The sequence below is a fragment of the Sminthopsis crassicaudata genome, chromosome 2 (genome assembly GCF_048593235.1).
Source record: "Sminthopsis crassicaudata isolate SCR6 chromosome 2, ASM4859323v1, whole genome shotgun sequence".
NCBI classification, from domain to species: Eukaryota; Metazoa; Chordata; class Mammalia; order Dasyuromorphia; family Dasyuridae; genus Sminthopsis; species Sminthopsis crassicaudata.
Genome location: NC_133618.1, coordinates 615,569,700 through 615,590,340, shown reverse-complemented (window position 1 = coordinate 615,590,340; position 20,641 = coordinate 615,569,700). Strand labels below are relative to the sequence as shown.

At 38.3% G+C, this 20,641-nt stretch overlaps 1 protein-coding gene across 10 annotated transcripts in view; it reads right to left on the bottom strand.

The window, feature by feature from the left end:
• The window catches only part of ARHGAP22 (Rho GTPase activating protein 22), a 400,236-nt gene that overhangs the window by 24,324 nt on the left and 355,271 nt on the right, over positions 1–20,641 (bottom strand). For all 10 annotated transcript variants that reach the window (XM_074296121.1, XM_074296123.1, XM_074296122.1 and 7 more), the window contains 2 exons: positions 12,747–12,954; positions 2,379–2,511 (listed from right to left, as the gene is read on the bottom strand). In XM_074296121.1, the coding sequence (XP_074152222.1) occupies positions 2,379–2,511; positions 12,747–12,954 (341 nt within the window). The remainder of the gene's footprint in view (positions 1–2,378; positions 2,512–12,746; positions 12,955–20,641) is intronic.

Below are 20,641 nucleotides of genomic sequence, written 5' to 3'. Positions count from 1 at the left end.
ATCTCCTTGTTCTGCTTTCCTTATTCATTGTCAGTTCATAGATTGAGAGCCCAACTCTGAACTTCAATGTCTTCCTTATTCATAGGGAAAACTCATAATAGCTCTCTATTCCAGGATTCTCTCTTCACAAAGAGCCAGCATTTTCCCTAGTTGCTAGAAAACCAATTTAGGAAAAAAACAATTTATTAGCCATAGCCATGTCTCCTTTTTTTTTCCCCTCCTGAGGCAATTAAGGTTAAGTGACTTGCCTAGGGTCACACAGCTAGGAAGGTGTTAAGTATCTGAGGTCAAATTGGAACTCAGGTCCTCCTGACTTCAAGGCTGGTACTCTAGCCACTGAGCCACTCAGCTGCCCCTTACCATAGCCATGTCTCAAAGCTCCTCAGTAAAAAGCTCTTATACCTGCTGCTTCCACTTCTCTCCTCTTGCTTTGTGTTTTGCAAATCTGTACCTTCACCTTAGATGAAACTGCCAAATTTAAAGTTATTAAAGCTTTTGTAATTGCCGTAGCTGATAATTTCACTTGGTCCTCATTCTTCTCAACTTCTCTGCTGCATTTGACATGATTAGTCACCTTTTTTTCTCCTGGATCTTCCTGACAATGTTCTCTCTTGATTCTTTTCCTTGTGAGACTCCTCCTTCTCAATCTCCTCTGTATATTCATCAAAGCTGACCTGGGACCTCTTCTACTTTTTCTCTACACTTTCACTTTCCATGGGTTTAATTATTATGCTTATGTAGATGACTTTCAAATCTGTGTATCTTTCAATTCTGGAATAATAGTTGGAAGGGACCATCAAGTCTCACCCTTATAAAAATGGGACCATCAAGTCCCTCTTGTATGCAGAATGAATCCTTAGTATAGCATACCCAACAGGTGATCATCCAATCTCCATGGAAGAGAAATCCACTATGTCTGGAGGTAGTCCATTCCATTTTTGGCCAGCTCTTATGATCAGGATGTTTGGCCTTCCATCTGCCTCTCTGTAACTTCCTACCCATTTATTTCTCCTGCCTCTTCCCTCTAAGGCTACACAGAACATGTCCTTTGACATGCTAGTCCTTCAAGTATTTAAGTCAGCAATCGTATCTTCCCCTCCCCAACTGTCCATCCTGAGTCTCCTTTCCTTTAGGATAAATATGCCCAATTCCTTTAACCAATCCAGCCTTAATCTCTTTCTTGAACCCTAGCAATGTATCTCCAACTGCCTCTTGATTATTTTAAATAGCATGTCCCATGGGCATCTCAAACTTTACATGTTCAAAACTCAATAACTCTCTCTAAATCCACTTCATTTTTGAATATATTTTTATTTCTCAAAGGAACCACATGACAATTGCTACAGTTTATAACTTTGGTTTTATCCTTGATATTTCACATTCCTCCAAATACATATCCCAACAATTTCCAAATATTACATTTTCTATCTCTACAAGTCTCTTGCAACCATCATTCCCTCTAACCATACAACCAGAACCCTATTTCAAGCCTCTATCACCTCTTGCTTTGTTTACTGCAAAAACCCAACTGGTCTCTGTGCTTTCACATTTTCCCCTCTCTGCCCTCCACACAGCTACAAAGTACAGTGCTACTCCTCTACTCCATAAGCTCCAGCGGCTTCTAGGATCTTATAAGGGTCTCTGTTTGGTTGTTAAAACCTTTACAACGTAGTCCCAAACTACCTGCCCAATCTTATCTATTATACAACATATTATACATATATAAAATATATATATATATATATATATATGTATCATATGTCACTAGTACCACAACAAAGCAAAAACAAGACAAACCCTTGTATTTATACTTTGTATATACTTGTGTAAATGTTGTCTTGTCTGACAAACTCTAAGATCACTGAGGATGGAGACTGTTACATTTTTATCTCGGTATCCCCAGCACTGAGCACAATACTAGATACCCAGTAGGTGCTTAATGAACACTGGTTAACTGACTGAAGCAAGGGGGCAGACTGCTAGGTAACTACTCTTTTCTAAAAGTTCTCCAAGAGTTAGAGATGCCTAAGCCAAGTAATTTCCAAAGCAATCCCCTAGCTTTTCAATACTGGGATTGTGTTACTGGTTTTATACTCCTAATGTTCATATATATATATATATATATATATATATATATATATATATATATATATATATATATATATGTATATATATATATATATATATATATATATATATATATATATATATATATATATATATATATATATATATATATATATATATATATATATATATAACCTAAGTCCTTCCCCAGTTTTGCTTCTCATTCTGACTTCAGCAACTGTTCCTTACCTGAGCGGGGCTGTTGGCCAGGAAGGACCTCCAACAAGATATCAAGAAAAAGGCCCACTGACCTCAGTCTCATCCTTTGAGAGCAGCTGAGCACAGGAGAGGAAATCTTCATATTTGGCAAAGGGGATGACGGGCTCAGGCAGCTCCCGGAGATACAGTTTCAATAGGGAAGCAACTGTGTGGACATCAGTTGTGCTGTGAGGAGAGCAGAAGAGAAAATACCTAAGACCATTTTAATTCTCAAGATGGAACAATCACTAGCAGCCAAGTCAAGGAAAACGTCCAACCTAGAAAGGGAAACTTGTAGAGGCGGACATTGTGCTATGTGGATATGCATTTGCTAAAACTCCTAAGTGACCCATTTGCTGGCACATCATGCGCACTGATGATGTATATATTCACTTACTCAACAGCCATAATCTCTCTTGCTCACACCTTTGTATTTTAGCCTCGATAGGCCTACAAAGCATGGATTATACTGTACTTACTATCATGACGCCCAGAAAGAACTTGTGGAATATGTTTCAGCTGGTAGAGGCAATCATGATGAAGGAATCAGTGGAGAAGAAAAAGTGGAAGCCACAAATTCTCATCAGTCACGTTCATTTCCTTTTTCTCTTTCCAATCCTCATGAAGAAGATAAAGATAAGAGGAGGTAACTGGGTTCTCCTCTGGGAACTTGGAAAACAAACGTTTTCCACCTACACTAGCTTGGAGAAGGGAGGGAGGATTAAGAGAAGAGGGAGGTACTTCATGTACCACCTGGTGCTCTAGGCATGTGGAAATCATGGGAAGATGATAATTAGTAGCTGTTGCCAGGAGCTTAAGGCTGAGTGTTTCCTGTGCCTGAGCCCTTGGCCTTGAGTCATCGGTGCTTCGTGCTCCACGGCACATCCTTTACCCAGACCTTAAGGGCACCCACTCTGTCATGTGGAGATGGCCACACAGGCTGATGATGGGCTCCCTAGCAGGCCCACTCACCCTGGCCCTCGATAGGACCCAAGCTCAGGGATCATCTGGGCTATTTCCTCCATGTATTTGGATAGGATGATTTCTCTAAGTAGTCCAAGTCAGACAACTCAATAGTCTTTTTTACAAATCTGGAGATGTGGGAGGCTCTAACTACAGGGATCAGTGCCACGGTTTTCATCAGGTTTATATCAAATTGCCCCTCTAAGCTTCTTTATTTCTGATAGCTTAGTTATCAAATACCAACCCTACCCTTCAAAAGTCACTGAAAAATGGAGCCAAGCAGCAAGATTAAAACCAGAACTGCCACAGCTCTTCCAAGGATCATAAAGATCTGACAATTTACCAGCCCCTTTAATGAGGGTTTCAAAAAACATTTTTAGTATCACTACTTTGTACTCGTTCCTGAATATGTTTGCATGCAATGCTTTAGTTCCTAATTCATCATAAAATCCAACTTCTCAGCATTCAATCTACTGATCACAGTGGTCATGGGCACAGAAGCTGCCTATATCCAGGGGCTTCCCGGGACTACAAGATTCTTCAATATATCTGCCTAGACTGTTAAATAGATGGGTTAGAGGTCAAAGACCTGGATGTGAAGCCTGGAGCAGGTAGACAGACGAGAGTTTGTGGGGACTATGATGATGCTTAGATACTCTAATTCTGTGAATGAGCTTTTCTGGATCATTTCTAACCTTCTGCCAAAAGCAATGACATCTCTTCCTCCTTTCCTTCCCTTCCTTCCTTCCCTTCCTTCCTTCCCTTCCTTCCTTCCTTCCTTCCTTCCTTCCTTCCTTCCTTCCTTCCTCCCTTCCTTCCTTCCTTCCTTCCTTCCTTCCTTCCTTCCTTCCTTCCTTCCTTCCTTCCTTCCTTCCTTCCTTCCTTCCTTCCTTCCTTCCTCCCTTCCTCCCTCCCTCCCTCCCTCCTCCACACTCTCTTTCTCAGATTAGTCAAGTGCAATAGTGAGAAGACATTACTTTCTTTGGCAATGGGTGAATATTAGGAAATCAAAGAAACAGTGTTATGGAGACCTGATCCATGTATCCTGATTCAAAGTTTGCCCTCTTATTTTCTCTCTAGGTAACTCTAACTTTTAATTTCTAAGTAAAATGAGGGAGAGCAGATATGGATCCCAGGAAAACCAGAGATGAACAGGAACCTAGTTCTCTTACTTCCTGAACCTAGAAGTAATGATATAAGGATGGCAGCAGAGCTGTGTCTGTGGCTGCCCAATGGTGGACCAGAGGGCCTGCTTTCCATCTCTGACTCCCTCATTAGAATGTAAACTCCTCTTGAGAATGGAGTATTTCAACCTGTAACTGAATCCCCAGCCCTGGTAGCAGTGTGCCTAGAAGAAAGCAGGTGCTTCATAAATGAAAGCCGACTGATTCCTGGCTACCTCTATCCATTTTACCTGCGAGAAAGCATCACAGTGAAGCTATAGTGAAAGCCCCAAGTTAGTCAGACTCAGATTGATTCACCTTGGGAGACTGAAGACTCTTGCCTGTATGAGCCTTGTTGAAGGGCAGCTTCCCAGCTCATTGGGAAGGCAAATTCTACTCCGCAACTAATTGTCCTTCTAGGTCCTTTGCTATGTCTATAATAGTCCTCCATTCCCTGTTACTCAAGAGCTTCTCTCCTTCTAAGGTCCAACCTGGTCTGCTTGTAGAAGCACTGAGACAATTTAATGAGCCAACTGGTGACCTCCCTATTTGGTAACTTCTCCCCAGATTTAACTCCCTGCTTCTTGGTCAAGCTTAATTAATAACTATACATCTATCACATGACCAGGGGAACTCCCTCTGTCCAAAGTTTCCCAGTGTTCAGTTACTTTAAGTGTTGTGCCCTCACAGGCCCAAGACCCCAATATTGTTTGTTTTGCTTTGGCACTTACCACAATATCGGTACGTAAGCCATGTCCTTTCTACTGACACTTGTTTTCCGCTTGGGTCCCAATATCTAGGTGATGCTGGTGATGTCACTGCAGGAACACGGTGACATCAGCAGTTCTTCACCAATCCAGAGCAAGGGCCAGTAAATGGACAAGTCAGGGAGGAATTTAATGGGAATAAACCTTTCCTATTCAGGATTTTGTCAGAGAAGGGGCTTCCCCTACTGAGACAGATCCTGTATTCACTCTATGCTTTAGCAGGAAGCCCCTCGCCAGAACTGCTGCAGGGAAAAAATCCAACATTCTGCAACAACCTGGTGGCAAGCTGTTCCAAAGTTAACGAGATTGGTCCTTGGACAGCAGATGTAGATAGTCTGTTGCCAGGCCTGTACTTGAAAACTTCCCAGCTCAGCAGCACCTGTTGAAACTTGTGCTCCACAGGCAACATCTTTGATAGAGAAATACATTTTTATTGGTCAGACCTGTGATTTCATCAGCATTTGGAATTCCTAATCCTCAAGTTCCCTTCACCAACACACACTGGCAACTTATCTGAAATGTGCAATTTTTGAAAGACTTTGAGAGAGTGGAAATTAAAAGTGAGTGGAATTGTCTGTTTGTATTTAGTTCTAGCAGCTATGAGGCAATGGGGAAAAAAAACCAAAACAGGAAGGTCCCATCTAGACAAGGCAATTTCTTCTGGAAAAAATGGCAAATGCCTGGTAAATGTTTATTCCCCTTTGAACATATATATACACATATGTATGTACATGTACACACATATATGTTTTACAGTTTTTATATATATATATATACATATACATATATATATAACTTATATTGGTTTAGTTATATATATTTGTTTATATGCAACATATTTGCATACATTTTTATTTATATTTGTTTAGTTTTATATATAAATATATATGTATATGTGTATGTTCGTTTTATCTTTTTTCTTTATATTTCTTTAGTTTTGTATATAAGTATATATTCATATGTGTATACGTGTATATATGCATGCATATGTATTTATAAAACATTGTTTACAGTAGCCTAAAGGAGGCTTTGTTATCACCATTTTAGAGACACATCAATCAACATTTATTAAACACCTACTAAGTGTCAGACACTATGCTAAGTACTTTGGATAAAAAAGAAGCAAAAGATAAACCCCATCCTCCAGCTTACAATCTTATGGGAGAGACAATATGCAAACATAAATATGTATACAAAGCAAGCTACAGGATAAATGGGAAATAATTAAAAGAGGAAAAGCACTAGGAATTAAGTGGGGTTAGGGAAAGCTTCCAGTAGACAGCAGGATTTTACCTGGGACTTAAAGGAAAACCTCAGTGAGGAGTTTGCCCAAGTTGAAAAACTGGTAGCTACTGAGATTAGTAAGATTCAGAGAAGACCCAAGTCTTTGGATTCCAAAGTCTACTAGAGCCAACTGCCTGGGTGGGGGTAGGGGGTGGGGAAAGGTGGAGTTGGAGGCCATTTATTCATTTATTTATTTATTCATGCAGCAATCTTTCAAAGGCTGTGCTAGATTCCAATCATACAAAGCAAAAAAACAAAAAACAGTCTCCTGTGTACTTCTGTGCACAGATAAAAAAGTTCTAATTATTTGTAAAGTAAAAGGAGGGTAGCTATACTACAGGCACAGGGCTCTGATTACAGAAGAAGATTTTGTTCAAATCACCATCACCCTATGCAGTTAGGCAAGTAATAAGTATTTACTAAGTACTTACTATGTGCCAGATATTATGCTAAGCATTGGGGGATATATATATAAACATATATATGTATATGTATACACACACATATATATTTATACACACACATATATATACACACATACATACATACATATATATATATATATATATATATATATATACATACAGACACACACATACACACACACACACACACACACACACACACACACACACACACATATATATGTGGGCCCCTCTCCAAAAATGGCAGAATTCACCAATGGGGAGAAGACTGGGTAGAAGTTGGATATGTCAGGAGAAGAAGGAACCCTTAGCTTTCTCATTTATAAGATATTAGAGTTGAACCAAATGGCCTTTGAGGCCCCTTTCAGCTTTTTATCTATGATCTTAAATATATATATATATATATATATATTTTTTTTTTAAATTTTTACATCTTTTTATTTTCAAAACATATGCATGGATAATTTGAGAACACTGACCCCTGTGTTTCAGATTTTCTCTTCCCCCACCCCCTCCCCTAGATGTCAAGCAATCCAATATATGTTATACATGTTAAAATATGTTAAATCCAATATGCATAAACATATTTATATAATTCTCTTGCTACACAAGAAAAATCAGATATGATCTTAAATATAAAGAAACTTCAAATTAGGAAAGACCCTACTGGTTTGAAGGACAGAGGTTGTTGGGATTTAGGAAAGAGAAGATAAAGTTTTACATCATCATCTTGGAATAGGATAGGACTCTTTTAAGAAGTAACATCTGAGCTGAGCCTTTCTATCACCAATAGAGAGGCAAAAGTAAGTTTATTTTCCAATCTAGCTAGCTGCAGAATAGATGACTTTATAGAAAATATGAGTGCATTAAAACATCTTATGCCTGTTGTTATGTCTTTGTGACCCTGTAGACCACAGCATACCAACAAAGTCCATGGAGTTTTCTTGGCAAAGGTACTGGAGTGATTTGCTATTCCCTTCCCTTCTTAAGACAAACAGGGTCATACCACTAGGTAAGTATCTGAACTTTTTGAACTCAGGTCTTGCTGTCTCCAGGCTTAGCACTGTTCTAGCCATCTGATATTCAAAATAGAGAATCATCTTTATTTTTTATTCTTACAATAATACTGTAGTACCTGGCAGGGACTGGCTGAATAAAGAAAAGAAATATCCAATTCATTTAGTTAAACAGTGATCCATATAAATCTAGGATGTATTGTGGGTGCTTGAAGGGTGGGAGGTAGGAAGGATGACTTCTCAGATAAACTGGATGTTCAGATAAGGTACATCTGGATAAAATCAGGTTCCTCTAATAACAGAGATAAATTCTTAGGAAAGTACCTGATTATCAAATCCAAGTCTGAATTCTTCCTTTAGGTCAATAAAGGTAACAAAATCTCATCTGAGATGACCAAGCTACAAAGCCAAAAGTCATGGGTCAGGGAAGAGCTCTCAAATCTGAGAGAGTCAATATCCTCCCACCACCTACAGGGAATCTTGCCGTGTTCTCTCTAATGTATTCTCTCATAATTATGAGCATGACTATTGGTCACTCTTTGCTGTCCTCCCATGTCAGGGAAGAATTCAGGGGAATCCATGATGGACTGAAAGGATAGAGCAGGAGTCCCAGATCTCAAATGGTGGAAGTTCCCTTTGTTTCTCTCTTTTGTCCCAAGAGCAATAAGGACAAAGTTGAACAAATAGTAAACACTTAACAAATACATTCTGACTGCTTGGGATGGATGAATTCCTAGAGTGCATCTTGCCATTGCCAGCTCCATCAATCAGGTAGTGCATTATTCTATCTTGTCCAAGCACAAAAAAACAGGTTTCCTGATCTTCTCCCTCCAGGTCCATCAAAGTACCCCATGGGCCTGAATCAGTGACTTCACTCTAGTCAGTTCACGGCCAGTCATTCTTCTCAGCAGCAAGGGAATGTGCCCTCTCTCAGGGCAGCTCTTGTGTTTCAATGACAGAGCAAATATTGAGGGTCTTGTAGACTCAAAGAGAGGAGGTCAGTAGGTGATCCTCCCAAAGCCTTACAGGCATTTGGTTCCTAGAGCAGCCAATACTTGGCCTGTATAAGGAATGATTAACTATAAGCCATGGGTAATGGGAGTAATCAGGTCTGGGTGAGCTGCTGTTATAAAACTGGAATGTTCCTCAAGGTGAGGTCAATAGAGAAAAATGAAATGACCCACTTTTGGACTAAGCCAGTGAAAATAATAATAAATAATTATTTATTGATAAATAATAATATTATCTATCTAATAAAAATAATATAAATAATGAGACACCTGTTAACTTACAATTAGAAGCTGAGGAGTTCCCTCAAAGCATTTAAGAATTCTTGAGGGCAGAAGGATGGCCTGGAAACAGTGAACCTTGCAAATGGCATTTGCTTTTAGTAACCCACAAAAGCATCCTTTTTTGAAGGGCTAGAAGAACCTAAATGTGGACCCCTCGGCATGGAGAAGTTCTAAACTCTATGCAAAGTGCTCTAGGAGTCACCAGTAAGCCTTGGTAATGACAAACACACTGGTAGATACGTGGCTATCATGGAAAGGAACTGACCTCAGCCATGGGAATGAAAAAGACTCCTGAGTCGCCGGTCACTAACTGTATGGAGAAAAAACAATTTTCCTTCAAATACTTTCTGAGAGTTTGAGAAGAATCACAGCAAGACAAAGCTCTTTTAGATTGTCCAGCCAGAGCAGAGTACTCTATTTACATCATTTAATTAAGATGCCATGTGAAGGTGGAGAAAGTGTAGTCATATTCCTTTTCTCCACTTGTGCCTCAGTGACTATAAACATCTCCAGACCCAATGACTCACAGTATCACAGAATTACAGATTCAGAGCTTGAAGGGTCCTTACAAGTTTAATCTTTTCATTTTATAGTTAAGGCAACTAAGGTCCGGTGAAGGGAGTCTAATGACCTTATATCAGAGGCAAGATATGGATCCAGACTTTTTTTTAACCTCAAAGCCAATGCTTTTTTCCAATGTGGAGTTGAAAGTGATCTCAGATTCCCTTCTCTGATCAAGACTCCCCTCTCGAAAATCCTCAATGGGTGATCTTTTAATCTCTGACTAAATACCTCCAATAAGGAGAACCCAATACAATAAAAGGCTCTGTCTCCTAAGGTAACTCATTGTCCTTTTGAACATCTCTGAATGTTGGGATAAAAAAGTGTTTACTTATTCCACATCTGCGCTCTGGGATTGAGAACAAACCTATTTCTTCTTTCATATGGTAATACTTTGGATATTTGAAGACAACTATCATATTCCACCATAAGTTTTCTTTTATTCATGCTAAATATCCCTTGTTCTTTCAAAAGCCTGGTCTAAGCCACATATTATGAACAGCCAGCAAGACTTTCCAAGCAGAACCTCTCAGATGTGACTGAAGATGCCCAGGGCTAAGAAGGACACTTAATATGGATGAGGTGCCCAGCAATTCTTAAGCAGAAATTATAACTAGAAAGTTGTAGCCAGTGGAGGGGGGAACTTATACAGGCCACATGATATAAGTAACAATCAAAGTGAATGACATTTTAGCCTAAGAAAGATGACTTCACTTGGTGTCTAAAAGTCTCTCCTAGCTCTAAAAGCCCTTTTCTCCTTTTGACTAAGAATTATCTGCCTGGCTGACCCCTTTCCTTGCCATCTGCTCTATCTATCAGCATGTCCTATGCTGCTTTTGCTATGTATATGACCTTTGAAAAATCCCCCCTTTTCTGAGCTTCACTATATATAAACATATATTGTATTAAATGAACACAAAGACCCTTCTAGCCCAGATATTTAGTCCATGATATCTTTGGCTCTGTGGTAACCCTTTCTTTGGTAAACCATGTGGGCTTTCTTGTTATATGACACAATCTCTGGTCTTCTTACTTAAGCCAGACACTGAGATCTGTTACAAGTCATTGGATGTCTGAACTAAGCTAGAAAACAAAATTGTGTCTGAAACTTTTCCAAACTTCACACAAGCTTCAAAACTTAACTTGGTGCTAAGTGCTCAAAGACTTTCATTTCAAATTTGAGAAACAAATAGCTGATTCACACTATGTCAAAAGCCATTCAAAGGACAAGATGGTGGTCTGGATTCTGGGAAAGGTGAAAAGAGCTCTGGATTAGGAGTAGGAGACCTGAGTTGTAACCCCATCTCTGTGACTTCCTAGCTAGGTGCCCTTGGTAGCATGTTTGTTAATTTGGAAATGACTTGAATTTAGACATGTTAGTTCACACAATAGATATATGAACTTATGTCCAAAAAGACCTTGAAGAGCTAGAATGATGGGAACATACCAAGATGAAAAATGATGCTGTAAGGATATGGTTCCCGCAAAACAAGAGAAGGGAATTGTAAGGGCCCTTTAAATGGGTGGGCACAGCGCAACAGGAGATTTGAGTGGCCCAGAAGTAATCTCTGTGGATATAGGACTGCCCTGTGGGTGGGATCTTGGCCATATTGAGATAGCTTCGTAATGGGTGACGGCTCTCTCGCTGGTTGGCTGTGTGTGTGATCTCACAGGCCCTTTATAATCCCACTGCAGACAGCAGTCACTCTCTTTAACCTGGCTCCCTAGCCTAGGGTAGCCAAGCCAAGCCAAGCTGATGGATAGCCGAGAGGTAAGGAGTCTGGTAGTGAATACATGGGTCTTCAGACCAGGTGTTCACTAGGGAACTAACAAGTCAAGGCATCAAGTCAGGGCATTACGTGAGTGGTTATAATAAAGGCTTTTAAGATTACACGTGGCTGTTCTTGAGTACGCTACCAATTATTAAACTACTATCCAAGAAATTGTGGCCAGAGACCTTTGAAGGCCTCAGAGGAGGCGAGCCGGGTAGAGTTGACACTGCAAAGGTCAGTGGTCAAAGGTACTCTGGTGGGCCTAGGACAGACTAGTAATTGTAACTGCCAGGAGAGCATGTTACATGATGCAATTATTTTTCTCAAGGAAATTTGGTTTAATGAGGGAAGAAGATATGATATGTAATATATATAATACAGGAGCTTTGTATAAAAGAATGTAATACAAAAGATAGATAAATAATGTGTTCTAGGAATACTTCAGGAAGAAGGAATCCCTTTCAGTTGAGAGAGTAGAACCAAAAATTCAATCCTGGTCACTATCATTCAGTCGTCTTAGTAGATGATCTCAAAAGTTATTATGGTTTGGGGTGCACTGGGTAGAGCATCAGCCATGGAGTCATAAGGATCTGGTTTCAAATATGGCCTCAGACACTTACTAGCTATATGACATTCAACTCTCCATTCCCCTCCCCAAATCCCCCCAAACCAAAAACTTATTGTGCTTAGGAAAAAAAAACAAACTCTTGAGATGGCCAACGTAGGTAAGGGTGATGAGAGTTTAAACTTGTTTGGGTTGGTTCTCAGGTGCCAGAGACACAGCCTCTAGATGATCTTACCAAGCTGGAAGTGGATTTTATGTCCATGTGTTAAGGACCTAGAATTTTTGCTGCTGTAGGAATTAATTCCGTCTCTGAATCTGGAACTCTTTGATCACTCATGAGAATTGCTAATGGATCTGCAGAACCTGAATCTTCCTGCCTCAAGTTCAGCGCCATCTGATTTGCAACAAAGTCCTTCATACTCATATAAGATATTAAGATTATCTTACATTACTTTGCTGCTGTTTTCTCTTCTGGCTGCCATTTTCCCCACTGGTCTAATGAGCCATCATTAGATGAATATTTTTCAACAGGGATTTAAAGAAACCCAATGAATATTCTTATAAAAATCTTATACTGTGACTCCTGCCAGCTGATTCAACAACTCAAACTCACCTGTCAAACAGTGGTTTCTCTCCACAATCAAATGAATCCTGTAAATCTTTGACTAAGTTGGCCTGACCAGGCATCCGAAAGAGTCCTTCCTCTGTGAGACCTCGTTCCCGGATGAAGTCCACACATTGCTCCACCAGCAATGGGGCCAGGCGAGGACCGTACTTCCTTTCATATTGCACAGTATCTTCCAAACGCTGTCCAAAGATCCCTGGAGCAGGGAGAGAATAACCCCCAATACCAATGTTAGTTTTTTCTTTTTTAGTTTAAGTAGAAAGAACAATGGACTTGGCTCAAAAACCCTGGAATCCAATAGGGGCTTTGTCTCTACTAGCCATGTCACCCTAAACAAGTTGCTTTGCTGATTTAAGCCTCAATTTCTTCATCTGTAAAACAAGGATAATGAATTCTTATAGTACTTGCCTCATAAGGTTTTTCTGAGGCTCAAGTAGAATAATAAGCAAAGCAAAATTTAAACTTGAAGTACTATATAAAGTCATTTTTCTCTTTCTCCCACCTAATGATGGAAAATATGGAAAAAGGGGGAAAAAAACAACCAAGATCTGGTTAAGGATTAATATGAGGAAAGCCAGTGCAGAGGATAGTGAAGTACAGAAGCCAATCAGAATCCTTAGTCCAGCGGCAGGTGGAGTCACTTGTAATGTTACCTGTTGGAAGCCTTCTCTGATTTTCAGGATTACTGACTAGAGTTGAAGGGACCTCTGGGGCCATCTAATCCAACCCACTGGACCTCAACAGAATCTCCACTATTTAAATACTGATCGTCCAGCTCCTCCTTGAAAACTTCCAATATGGAGAAACCTACTACTTTTTGACAACCTTTCTTGATAAAAGATTTTTCCTGCAATCAAGTCTCAATTTGCCTATTTGCTATTTCTACCCAAGACAAATGGAAAAACTAAGCGATAGAGATTTTGGCTGTATTAATTAGGCTAACTGATAATAGATTGATGGTCGGTGGTCTTTTGCTGCAACCAAAGACAGTTGATGAAAATACTGAATGCTTAAAATGAGTGTCCCTGACAGCTGAAAATCGACCCTGATTTGTGAACAATGAATGAGGGAGTGGACTTTCAAATGAGATGAGCTGAAAGCCTTCAGCTTCTCCTGATGAGAATGTGGCTTGATCTTGAGACTGGGCCACCTGTAGCAATAGGACAAAGGAATCCATCTCTAGCCCACTCTGTTTTATTCCTACATAAACTGGGTTAGCCTAGACTCCGGTGGAAGAGAACAAGGACGTGGGTTTAATGCTTTAGATCTGGAATTTGTCCTGATTAGATCCTGTTTACACTATAAACAATAGTGAGGTCGCCTATTGAGTAGGTCCAGTTCAAGATCATGGAGCATGTACCATGAGAATTTGGCCAATCTCTCTATCAGCCTTGTCCTTCAGAGACTGGCTGAATGACCTACAGGGAGTGGCCCCTGCATGAGGAAATAGAAAGGAAAAACCTAATTTAATAATTTGTTATTAATATAATAGAAAAATAATTTTTTCTCTCGCACTCATGAATCCTGGTTCTACTTTCTGAAGCAAACAGAACAAACCTAATCTTTCTTCCATTTGAGAATGCTAAATGGTGGAAGGAAGCTATCTTGAGTCTTGTCTTTTCCTGGATAAACCTCCTTAAGATACTTTGAATTTTGTTCCCATGGCTTAGACTTAAAGCCTCACATCCTCATTGCTTTCCATGCTCTCCAGTTTGTCAAAAACTTCTTAAACTATACCCCCCAGAGCTCTACACAAGACTCCAAGAAGCAGTCTGACTAAAGATATAGAGAGGGATTTGTACAGCTTGCTTATTCCAGAAAATAAGGATTTAAGACCTCATTGGCAGTAGTGCATTGCCCTGTAGCCATACTTCCTTGCTGACTTTCTCTGAACTTTCAGTCCCTTAAAACTCTTGGACCTTTCCTAGATGAACCACTGTCTGGATATGAGTCCCCCAGAAAAAGATAGTGACTTTGATTATTTTTAAGACGAGTATGAAGCTTACATTTATCCCTATTGAATTTCACCTTACTAGATTCAGCTCAATGCTCTAGCACAGAGGTGTCAATCATATGGCCCACAGACAATTATAAGTGTTGTCTGAACCAGATTAAAATGTAATTCATAAATATTTAACAAAATAAAATAAATACAAAAGCCCCCAAAAATCACATTTAAAAACTAAGCCAACATATGATCTTCGTGTACATATTAGTGGCCTCCATTTCTAGTTTGATTGGACACCACTGCTCTTGTCGATCAGGATTTCTTTTTAACTCTGATATAATTATCGAGTGTGTTGGCTGCCACTCCCAGATTTGTGCCATCTATAAAAGTGAAGAGGATGCTAGTTATACCTTTACTTAAATCAGTGATGTAAATGTTAAATATGCAGAATCCTGGGGCACTCACCCCATTGGAAACTTCTTGACAAGTTGACATGAAACCCATTAATTCTTTGACTCCTGCAATTTATCTTGTTATGAATGCATCTAATTATAGTATCATCCCATCTACCTCTCTCCATCTTTTTACAAGAAAAATATGAGATGCTTTATCAAATACTTGCTAAAAATCTCGATGATTTACATTTACAACAATCCCTTGATATAAGAAAATGATGTTAGATAAAGGGCATGACTTATTCTAGACAAATCCACATTGGCTTTGTGATCACCACCATTCTAATTGTTCAACAACCACCTATTTAATGATCCATTTCAGAATTTTCCCAGGCATTAAAACTAAGCTCATTGGTTTCTATTTTGCATTTTCTGTTTTCTACCCCATTTTTGAAAATTAAGATATTTAACTTCTGTCAACACATCTTCCATTTTTGATGGACTTTCAAATCACATTTGCTAAGTCTTTCCCTTCCTGAGGGTGGAGTTCATCTTGTTCAGGTGACTTATATCCATCAGAAACAAATGGGTGCTCTCTTATCATGTCATTTATCTTGAGTTGACCCTGTTGGTCATTTTTGTTCCATTTCCAGTGCAAAAATCATCCTCCTTAGTAAGAAAAGAATATAAACAAGTATTAAGCATCTCTTCCTTCTTCTAGTTGTCAGTGATTGTTGTCAATTACAATCCAAGCAATTGTCCAAAATTTCTTTGATCTTCCTCATTTCCCCAATAGCTAAACAACAACTCTTTTTGTTGTCCTTAGCTTCCCTCACTAGCCTTAACTCATACTGACCATTAGTATTCTTGACACTAATGTTCTAAGACCATGACAGATATGATATTTAATCTTATTATAACTTCTTTTTTTCCATCCTCTATGGTGATTCCTTCATTGATATCCCATGATGATCATCATCACATCACATTCTCATCTTCTACCCATAACTCTTAAAAACTTAAGTCGATTTGTTTGTACACCCTTTTAAGGCATGTCTCTCTTATCCTATCCCCTTGTCATCCTATTTCTTTTTAAATTAAGAAAACTTTTATGCCTTTCTAGATGTATGTTTTATTCCCTCTTTCACCTAATGAAAATAAGATTTTAGCACTAGCAGCCTTCCAATCCCTCCTGCCTCTACTATAACAATTCTTCCATTAGCCCTCCATTTGTATGAGATAATTACTTCATTTTACTTCTCCCTACCCAATTTCATTTTTTAAAGATCATCCCATCACACTCAATCAACATCAAGTCTTCTATGTATGTTCTTTCAAATTATTCAAATAAAGATAACTTTCATAAGTGTTACAGATAATATTTGTTCATATAATAATCAGTTCCACTTTATTAAGTCTCTTATATTTGGTCTTTAATCTTTGTCTTTTTATGTTTCTTCTGAATTTTATAGGTCAAATTTTCTATTTAATTTTGGTCTTTTTGTCATAAATACTTGAAATTCGTTTCATTCATTAAATACCCATTCCACACCCCGCCAATTTAAGATTACACTCAGCTTTGCTGAGTAAATTATTCTTGTTTGCAAATCCAGCTCTTTTGCTCTTCACGTTATTTTTTTCCATGCCCTTTGGGATTTTAACATACATACTATTAAAGATTGTGTTTTCCTGACTATAGATCTACAATATTTTCCTAGCATGTTTGCCTTCATCTAGGAGCTTTGAAACTTGGCTATAATGTCACTGTGAGTTTTCATCTTGAGATCTCTTTCAGTTAGTGATTGGTGGATTTATTCAATTTCTGTTTTACCCTCTTATTCTAAAACTTCAGGGCAAATTTCCTTAATAATTTCTTGAAGTATTGTGGCTAGCCTCTTTTTTTAATCATTACTTCTAGGTTGTCTCTCCTTGATCTATTCTCCAGGTCAGTTGTTTTCCAAATGAGATATTTCATATTCTCTTTCATTTTTTCATTATATAGTCTTATTATTTCTTGGTGATGTTTTATAACATTATAAGCTTCTCTTCGTCTAATTCTATTTTTAGGAGTTATTTTCTTAAGTTTTTGGATCTCTTTTTTCCAATTGGTTGTATTTTTTTTCATATTTTTCTTGATATCCTTGAATTACTCTTATTTTTCCTTAACCTCTCTTAGTTGAATTTTAAAATTCCCTTTTAAGTTTTTCAAAGAACTCTTTGGGAATTTGTGACCATTTGACATTTTTCTTTGAAGTACAAGTATCTTCTTCTGAGTATGAACCCAGATCTTCTCTATCATTATAGTGACTATCTATGGTCAAGTTCTTTCTCTTTTGTCTACTCATTTTTAACAAGTGACTTATTTCTTGATTGTTAACTTTCTGTTATAATTGGACTCTAGTCATGAGGTGTGAGGGGTATTATCTCAGGCTTCAAGTTTTTTGTACTGATATTTTCTGTCCTCTTTTTGGAGATCTGATCTCAGATACTCCTCTCTGCCCTTAAACCATAGCTAGTTCCTCCCTCCCTCCTCAGCAAAGTTTTCACATCAAATGTTCTTACTCTCTATGATCCCTCCCATGGCTACAAGCTTCAGTTCATTCCTCTTTCCTAGAAACAAAACTAGGGACTCTTCTCTCCTGCAAATGCCCACCAGTAGCAAGGTCCCCAACCTTCTGCTATAGCACTCACAGTCATAACCTGGAACTACATCTGCTCTGGGCTGGACTCTAGGACCTGCATTTTTCCTTGATCCGCTGTCTGACCACTACACTGTAAGGCAAAAGTTTCTGAAAGTGAAGCTGTTGCCCTATCCTTCCCCTCTCTCCACCAAACTATCCCTGCCACCAACTACCCCAGACCTTCTACTTGTTAATTTGGCAGTATTTGGTAGAGAAAGAGAGATCCAGTAGATGTTGAGATAACTGAAATCTTCTATCACGGCTACATGGATTGATGTCAGGCTTGTGAGTTATTTTCCTAAAGAATCACTTAAGAATCTTTCTGTCTAGATGGTCTGTAGCATATACTACAAGGGACAAAAATCAATTCTATGTCTCCATAAATCTTCATCTAATGGTATTCCTCTATATTTTTCCCTCAGATACCTGGATTTACTCACAACATATTGCAAATTAATAAAGAAAAACAAGTTGTACATGAAATTTCTTCACTTTCAAGTCCTACCATTTTTTTTCTGTGAGATCTCTCACACACAGGGAAATACTTTTTTTTTTTTTAGTGTTAAATACATTAATGTATTTTAATTGCACACACACACATACAAACATGGTACCCCCCAAAAAAACTTACTTTAGCATTAAGAATTTTTAGATACCCTGAATAATGACTTGAACATGGATCTGGAACTAAGGGTAGTCAAGGTAAATAGATATGCAGGCTGTATCATGTAGGGAGACAGAAACTGCTTTAATATTCCTACAAATACTCATATTTTAATTCCACAAAATACTGCCTTTTATAATAGATAAATATATTTTTGACAAACCAGGCCATAGATATTATAACTCTATTGGATAGTAACACAACCTCACAGGTTCACAACAAAGAGGGTAAACGGGTTTTTATTTGAAATTCTTTATCTATTTCATGTTAATATAATTACTTCTTGCAATCATACTTTGTTCTGTTGACTTGTGGGGATGTAGCACAATGCATTGAAAAGGTTGCTACTCTCAAAGCCACAGGAATTGAGTGCAAATCCAACCTCTACTAGTTAATATATGACTCTGGGAAAATTTCTTAACCTCAATGGGTCTTGGCATCCTCACCCATAAAATGACATTTTTAGATTAGATGCCCCTAAAGTCCCTAGAACCAATGTGTACACAGGAAGAAAAAATAGCTATATACTCGATGGATTCTAACAATATTGAATTCACATATCTGGCTGTAAATGTGGTGCCTTGCCTTTAATTAAAGAAGCAAGTTATTTATAATGAAGTTTTCCACTCTTTTTCTGGACTTGTAAGCATTCACTATTGATAGGGGTCAAATACTTAGGAACTTAATCATGGACCATTATAAACATTTAACCAACTGGCTATTTACTGTTCCTATCTATCTAAAATGGGAATGGCTATAAATGAAATGACTTATTTTAGTTATCAAATGATAAATAACAAACTTTATGGGACCTGAAAGGAGAAAGGACCAAAATGAAGTGCACTATATGCACACCAGTGTCACATTGTGAATAGAAGCAGATAAAAAGCAGAAAAATTACTTGTCTTTTCTCTCAGGGCACCAGATAGTTGTGCTTATTGGGTCATTTTTTAAAAAGTAGCTATAAAAGGAAGAATCTTTCTGATCATCATAATGGGCTCAGAAAAGGCTAACTAGTGATGAAAAAACTGATCCCTAAAAACAAACAAAAAAAATACCAAGCCATATAAGTCAGAAAAGAACCTGAACTCAGATCAGGTCAATACTCTTTCAGCCACACATATTATACTGGCTCCTGGTTTCAGGTCATTAAATAATAAGCTTCCACCTTTTCAGAAGCATGTAGGTTCTTTGCCTTCCCTTTCTGATATTCCTGGAAAAAAAAAGCATCTACAAGCTGTGATGTTTTACAAGTGTTTATTCCCATTACAAGGGAAATATGCAAAGGCAAGGATAATTGGCAGAGCAATTGCAAAGAAAACTATCTGAATGCCACAAACTGCAAGGAAAATTCAATCAATCCTGATCTGACCAACACCTACCTTTTCTGAATTCTTGACACAAACTCAAGTCTAGCTTTCCTGGTAAACTTTTCAGAGACCAAAATGGGACTTCCATCTCTCTGACAACAGCTGGGAAGCCCTCAGTTCTGGGGCGTGGGAAATTAGAGAGCTAGAGAGGTGATTTGTTTTTTGCAGAAGCCCTCAATCTGGTCATCCCATGAAGGTTCTCACCCCAGATGATTGGCCCAAATTCTCAAGCAAGATGACCCTTTCTCTTTCCAGCTCCCAGACCTTGCCACTCTAGATAACTGTAAGCACTTTGAGGGCAGGGACTATCTCATATTTGTGTCCTCAGTACCTAGTAAATGCCTGACACATTTGTTGTTGTTATTTAGTCTTATCTGACTCTTCAGGATCCCATTTGGGGTTTTCCTGGAAAAAATACTAGAACCAATCACTATTTCTTTTTCAGCTTATTTTACAGATAAGAAAACTGACTTAAGTGACTTGTCCAGAGTCACACAGCTAGGAAGCGTCTAAGGTCAAATTTAAACTCAAGAACACGAGTCTTCCTAACTCCAGGTCTGGTGCTTTATCTATTACACTACCTAGGCAGCCTTAATAATCCTTAATAAATGCTTAAAGATTGGTTCCATATACTTTTCTCTTTACCAGAACAGCTTCTAGTTACTGAAACTATTTTTTTAAGATCATAAGAGAGATCTTAGAAATCCTAGAATTATTTTATAGCTGAAGAAACTGATAGTCTATAATTTGTGCACAAGTGGTAATTAGCAGAGCTAAGACTAAAACTCAAGATTCCTTGATGCAAAATTCTGTGCCAGTTTTAAT